The sequence below is a fragment of the Colobus angolensis genome, unplaced genomic scaffold, assembly GCF_000951035.1.
Source record: "Colobus angolensis palliatus isolate OR3802 unplaced genomic scaffold, Cang.pa_1.0 Scaffold43, whole genome shotgun sequence".
In the NCBI taxonomy this organism is placed as follows: Eukaryota; Metazoa; Chordata; class Mammalia; order Primates; family Cercopithecidae; genus Colobus; species Colobus angolensis.
This window is the reverse complement of record NW_012117710.1, coordinates 3,075,884-3,082,247: the sequence shown is the minus strand read 5'-3', so window position 1 is coordinate 3,082,247 and position 6,364 is coordinate 3,075,884. Positions and strand designations below refer to the sequence as shown.

The window sequence follows — 6,364 nt, the reverse complement described above, 5'->3', positions numbered from 1 at the left end:
ACATTCAACTGGAGTCATAAGACAAGAGAATGGGGCAGAGGTGATAATCGACAAAAGCAGCAATGGCTGAGAGTGTCCCAGAACTGAGGAAAGCTGTCCATCCTCTCATTCCAGCCCCTTTTTGAGGCCCTCCCTAAACTTGAACCTGTTTCCTATCCACCAAAGAGCCCTCACTTCACCTCTGCTTCTCAACCCAGCCTCACTCTCTCCAATCACCAGCAACCCACAGGGTTAGGGGTTAGGGGTTAGGGGTCTTCTAGGCACACGTCAAGTACTATGCAAAGATGGAAGGTTGGAGTCATGCCGAGTGGCCTTAGAAGTGCTCACTTCAAACCAGCGATGGTGGCTCACGGCTGTCATCCCAGCACTTGGAGGCTGAGGTGGGCGGATCACTTGAGGTCAGGAGTTCAAGACCAGTCTGGCCAACACGGTGAGATCCCGTCTCTATTAAAAATACAAAAATTAGCTGGATGTGGTGGCGTGCACCTACAGTCCCAGCTACTCAAAAGGTTGAGGCAGGAGAATCACTTGAACCCAGGATGTTGCAGTGAGCCGAGATTCATGCCACTGCACTCCAGTCTGGGCGACAGAGCAAGACTCTATCTCAAAAAAAAAAAAGAAAGAAAGAAAAAGAAGGGCTTGCTTCTCCTGCCCTGCGTGCTCTGGCGTTTTCCCGTGGGCACTGGCTGTATGGCCAGGTCCCCAGGCACTCCTGGGTGGAAGAAGGAACTCCCTGTTTCAGTGCTGCTTCGCACACACCTGGGAAATGGACGTTTCCCACCAAAAAGGAAGAAAAGGTTCCTTTCCTCTCCTGGGCGCCTTCCTCCCACCTCCTCCTTCTGGAAAGGGCCTGCCTTGGCATGAGCCGTGGCTACTGTCCTCACTCACCTGTGTGGAGCTGGAGCCTGTCAGAGTCCCGGCTGGGGCGCGAGGAGCAGCGGATGGACGCAGCTGCCACCGAGGGCAGGCACTTGACACGCAGGCCCAGGAAGAAGGCCTCGGTGCAGCTGCACAGCTGGTGCAGCAGGGAGCTTCCCACTGGCTCCTCGCTCAGATCTGGTGGGAGAGCAGCGCCATCAGCCCTGCGGCACCCCTGCCCGCCTGGGACCCTCTCCCCGGGAATCGCCTGTGGACACCGGCCGGCTGTGTGAACAAGGCCAATGTGGACCTACCCTGACAGCAAGCAGAGCGTCGCGCTTAGAAAGGAGATGGAAAGCATGACTTTTTCAAAAGGGCAAACACCGAGGGACATAGAGGAAAGGTTCGTGCACAGATGAAAGGACAGCAGTGACGATTGCGTGTGAGCTCAGGGAGGGAGCAGGCAGGGCCTCACCGGGGACAGGGACTTTGAGGGTTAGCACCAGGCACGGCAGCTGAGCAGGCAGCACACAGAGCCGGGCTGCCTGGCTGCAAAATGCCAGCGTGCCTGGGGTAGAGAGCAGGACACAGAGCCAGGCTGCAAGGCTGCAAAATGCCAGCGTGGCAGGGGCAGAGAGGACACAAGGGTGCAGGTCGAGGCTGGGGAGGCAGCAGGGGGCTCCCAGGGCAGCCCCTGGAGGGATGCACACACCAGATCACAGGTCAGGAGGACAGATGGACAAAGACCAAGGGTGGAGGCCAATGAGAAATCGGCTGCCAGGACCCCAGGCCAGTAGCATCAGCCTCACCCAGAGAAGGAGGGAAATGCAGAGCCCGGCCCAGCCCCCGCCTCGTGACCCAGCCCCTGTGTCTCGACAACATGCCCATATATCTGTGCGTCAGAGCTCAGGACGCAAGGCTCTGAGCCATTAACAGGGAGGTGGAGGGAAGCGAGTGGTTCCCAAGCTGTTGGATTGGCTGCTATGAGGTGGTGGATGCGTGGACCACCAGTGCTGGCGACAAGCCTGCCTAGGGTGAGGCCAGGCGAGGTCCAGCCCTGCTCTGGCTTGCTGTCGAGATGCCGAAAGGTGTGGTGCGCTGGTGTGAGAAGCGGACACCGGCCCTTTCCTCCTCTCCGAGCCCGAGAGCCCCAGTCCCAAGTGCTGTCTCTGCCAGGCTGCTCTTGGCATGTGAGAGGCACAGAGGCTGGCCCTGCTCCTTGTGCTCCCCGTACCTGCCTGGGCCGTTCCCTTCTGAGCACGGATGCCTGGTGTCTCGGTCCCCCATTCACCCTGGGTCCCCCAGACTGCCAGACACAGAGCTCTGAGGGCAGTGACCACTCTGGGCCCTGAAGACCCCCACCCTGCTTAGCCCACCCCCTCCCACTACAGCATCAGGATGAGCACCCCCACCCCAGGGTCAAAGAGACCTGCGTTCCAGTCCCATCCCTACCAGTGACCAGCTCTGCAACTCAGACAGGGAACAAGGGACTTCTCCCTGCTTCCATTTCCTTGCCTGTGAAATGTGCTGATCCTCATTTCAGCACCCGAAAGAAGAAATGGTCTTTTTTTTTGAGAGAGAGTCTCGCTCTGTCACCCAGACTGGAGTGCAGTGGCGTGATCTCAGCTCACCGCAACCTCTGTCTCCCAGGTTCCAGCGATTCTCCTGCCTCAGCCTCCCAAGTAGCTGGGATTACAGGTGTGCGCCACCACCCCCGGCGGGATCTTTATACAGCCCTCATCACAGTGCTTGGGATGGCTCTAGTTTCAGCAGGCGTAGCCAGGACCACGCACATCTGGATGAGGATCAGTCCCAGAGCCTGGGCTGTCTGAGCCTGTAGTGTCAGGATGGGGTGGGAGGAAGGAAGCCTTGACCCAGCCAGGACCTCCCTGCCCCTACCCTGGCATCCCAAACACCCAGGACCCTCTTCCCTCGTTTCAGTCCTGCCTGGGGGCTATGCGTAGACATCCCCCCTTGGGCTACATATAAGCTGGTCCCCCAGGAGCGTGCCGATGGCTGCGGTGCCCCGCACCTATCGGCTGTAGGTAGATGTGCTTCCGAGCCAGCCGGGGCTTCCGGTGCTGCAGGGAGGCGTGGAAGGTTTGGAAGTCCTCAGGGGCCTCGGGGCGGCTCAGGAGCCAGTCAAAGGCCGTGCGGATGAGCAGGGTGCAGAAGAGCGTCCTCTGCGGGTTGTAGGCCTCGGCCAGGAAGAGCCGCTCGGCAGGGGAGAAGGCGGAGACGTACAGCTGCTGCAGGGCCGCGTCAGTGGAGACCAGGGCATCCTTCAGGGCCCGGGGCCCGAAGCTGAACTCCTGTGCGTGTCTACACTGCAGCATGGCGGGCGTGCAGGGCCTGGCCACTCCTGGGAGCCCCTGCTGCTGTCCATGGGCCACCCCGGGGACAGCCACAGTCTCGTCCAGAATCTTCCCTCGGGCTGATCTGAGCAGCTACTGGGGGCTCCCCGCAGACAGACGCTGGTCCAAGGGCCCGCAAGGCCCAGATTTGCCTGGTCCTGGACGCCCTCTGGCATGGGCGCTTCTGGGCCCACAGCACCCTGCGGGTGACAGGAACAGGTGTCCCCTCACTGCCGAGCACACATGGCCTGATGTCCTAGGCAGGGGATGGGCCGCTCCTGCCCAGGCCTGGGGAGAAGCTCCACAGAGGACGAGGGCATCAGAGGGAGCCCCAGCCCCTCCAGAAGACAGCACTGCCACCCCGCCAAGCTGGAAGGACACTTTCAACCACTTCATGTTCTCTGGCAGGTTGGGTCCCCGGGCCACCCAGGAGACGGCCGCATCTCTTCCAGAAGCTTCCCTCATCCAGAACTGAGTATGGGGAAGTACCTCCCGCTCGGCAGGGGCAGGGACATGTGTCCATGGGTCCCCACGAAAAGGCAGGGGCCCCCAAGGCCATTCTTCCATTCCCTCTCACCAGCCAGCTCTGTCTGGAGCCCTTGGAGGGAAGAGAGACCTTCTCCCCTCCCTGCTGAGCTAGAAGGGCTCCTCTGGGTGGAAACCAAATGCTCCTGTCCCCAGCGTGGTCACAAGGTGTGCACCATCACCTGGGCCCCCATCGCCTGGGGTTCCTCCTCACCCAGAGCCCCCATCACCTAGGGACCCCCCAACACCCAGGAACCCCCATCACAGCAGCTCCTCATCCCAATTACAAGCTCTCCTGGCAGGTCCCTGTGCGCCCAGCAAGCATATGTTTGGCGGGGGTGGGGGTAGGCAGCCCCAGCAGCACCCAGACATCCCCAGGACACACGTGAGGGTCCCGAGATCCAGATGAAGCAGTCAGGGCAGGCGTTTGTGCCACAACAGGGAGAGGTGGAGAAGCAACAGCAGATTTCAACGCCCGGGACGGACCAGACAGGGAGGAGACGATGGGGGGCGTGGGGCTGGCGGAACCGTGACAAAGCTGCCCTGCAAAGCAGAGGCTCTGACCAGAGCAGCAGCTGGGCAGCCCTGCACCCGTCAGGCACACGCCTGAGAGCCGTCACCGGTGGCACGCTTGGTTCTGGGTTACGCTTAGGTCTCTGTCCAGAGACTGTGAGACCTGCCAGGGTGGATGGAGAGCGGGCTGGGCAGGGGAAGCCTCACAGAACAGATCAAAGCAAAGGGATCATTGTGGGGAGAGGCTAGAAACGAACCAGAAACCACAGGAGTGAGATGCACAAATAATGCAGCAAGGCAGGTGAAGCTAAGGACATATGAATCAGCAGCCCTCAGACAAGGCTTCCTCTAGAAAGTTGAGCTAGACACGCAAAACCCATTTCTCTGCAGATCAGCAAGTTGCAAGACCTGCCAGCCCTAGCCGGAAAACCAGAAACTGTTTTGGCAGGGAGAGTGAACAGCCCTATATGCTCTTTAACCCTGATTTCTTTTTTAGAGATGGAGTCTTGTTGTGTCGTCCAGGCTGGAGTGCAGTGGCGCCATCATAGCTCACTGCAGCCTCCAACTCCTGAGCTCAAGTGATCCTCCTGCTTCAGCCTCCCAAGTAGCTGGGACTATGGGTGTGTACCATGCCCTGCTAATTTTGGTAGAGATGGGGTCTCACTATGTTGCCCAGGCTGGTCTCAAATTCCTGGGCTCAAGTGATCCTCTCTCCTCAACCTCCCGAAGTATGTCAGCCACTGCACACAGAACCCCACCCCGCCCCCCAACTTCTTTTTGTTTTTTAGATGGAGTCTTGCTGTGTCGCCCAGGCTGGAATGCAGTGTCATGATCTGGGCTTACTGCAACCTCCACCTCCCGGGTTCAAGCAATTCTCCTGCCCCAGCCTCCCAAGTAGTTACAGGTGCCTGCCGCCATGCTAGGCTAATTTTTGTATTCTTAGTAGAAACAGGGTTTCACCACGTTGGCCAGGCTGGTCTCAAACTCCTGACCTCAAGTGATCCGCCTGCCTCTGCCTCCCAGAGTGCTGGGATTACACGCGTGAGCCACCGCGCCCAGTTGGTTTTTTTTTTTTTTTTTTAACAGAATGGTTCTAGCTCTGTTGCCCAGGCTGGAGTGTAGTGGCACAATCATGGCTCACAGGAGCCTACTGAGTAGTGGGAACATGGGCACATGTACCACGCCTGCCCACTAACCCCAGTTTTACACATTCATCTGGAAAATACACGTGTATGTGCTCACATTCCTATGTATATGTGAATACATAAACAAATTTGATATATGTAATTCATACATTTTCTTTTGGGAAAAAGGTGACAGAGCTGTATATCCATGTGTGCACACAAATATACACAGATACATTTTTTTCCAGAGGAACGTATTGGCTTAGAGGAGGGGAGGGGTTGGGACTGAATTTCCACTGAGATCACTGCCCACCCAGAACTTTCTATAGCTTCTTTCTCCAAATATATTTTACAAATGTAAGATCCAACTGCATATATAATCCTGTATCTTTTTGTTTCGTAAATCACGAGCATTTTCCAAATCCTTAAACAGTCTACAAAAAAGCTATTTTTGGCTGAGTGTGGTGGCTCACGCCTGTAATCCCAGCACTTTAGGAGGCTGAGGCAGGCAGATCACTTGAGCCTAGGAGTTTCAGACCAGCCCAGTCAACGTGGCAAAATCTCATCTCTACTAAAAACACAAAAAAATTAGCCGGGCATGGTGGCACGCACCTGTAGTCCCAGCAACTCAGGAGGCCGAGGTGGGAGGATCACCTGAGCCCGGAAAGTCAAGGCTGCAGTGAGCCATGATCATGTCACTGCACTCCCGCCTGGAGGAGGGAGTGAGACCTTGTCTCAAAAAAACAACAAATTTAAAATTTATTTTAAAAAGTAAAAAATAGGGCCAGGCACGGCGACTCACACCTGTAATTCCAGCACTTTGGAAGGCCGAGGCGAGTGGATTACCCCAGGTCAGGAGTTCGAGACCAGCCTGACCAACATGGTGAAAACCTGTCTCTACTAAAAATACAAAAATTAGCTGGGCGTGATGGCGGATGCCTGTAATCCCAGCTCCTCAAGAGGCTGAGGCAAGAGAATCACTTGAACCCG

At 57.1% G+C, this 6,364-nt stretch overlaps 1 protein-coding gene across 1 annotated transcript in view; it reads right to left on the bottom strand.

Annotated features, from left to right (window-relative positions):
* Nucleotides 1–6,364, bottom strand: part of AMZ1 (archaelysin family metallopeptidase 1) — a 42,405-nt gene that overhangs the window by 9,697 nt on the left and 26,344 nt on the right. The window contains exons 2-3 of the mRNA XM_011956974.1: nucleotides 2,891–3,412; nucleotides 889–1,056 (exon numbers count right to left, since the gene is read on the bottom strand). Coding sequence (XP_011812364.1) covers nucleotides 889–1,056; nucleotides 2,891–3,194 — 472 coding nt within the window. The 5' untranslated portion in view covers nucleotides 3,195–3,412. The remainder of the gene's footprint in view (nucleotides 1–888; nucleotides 1,057–2,890; nucleotides 3,413–6,364) is intronic.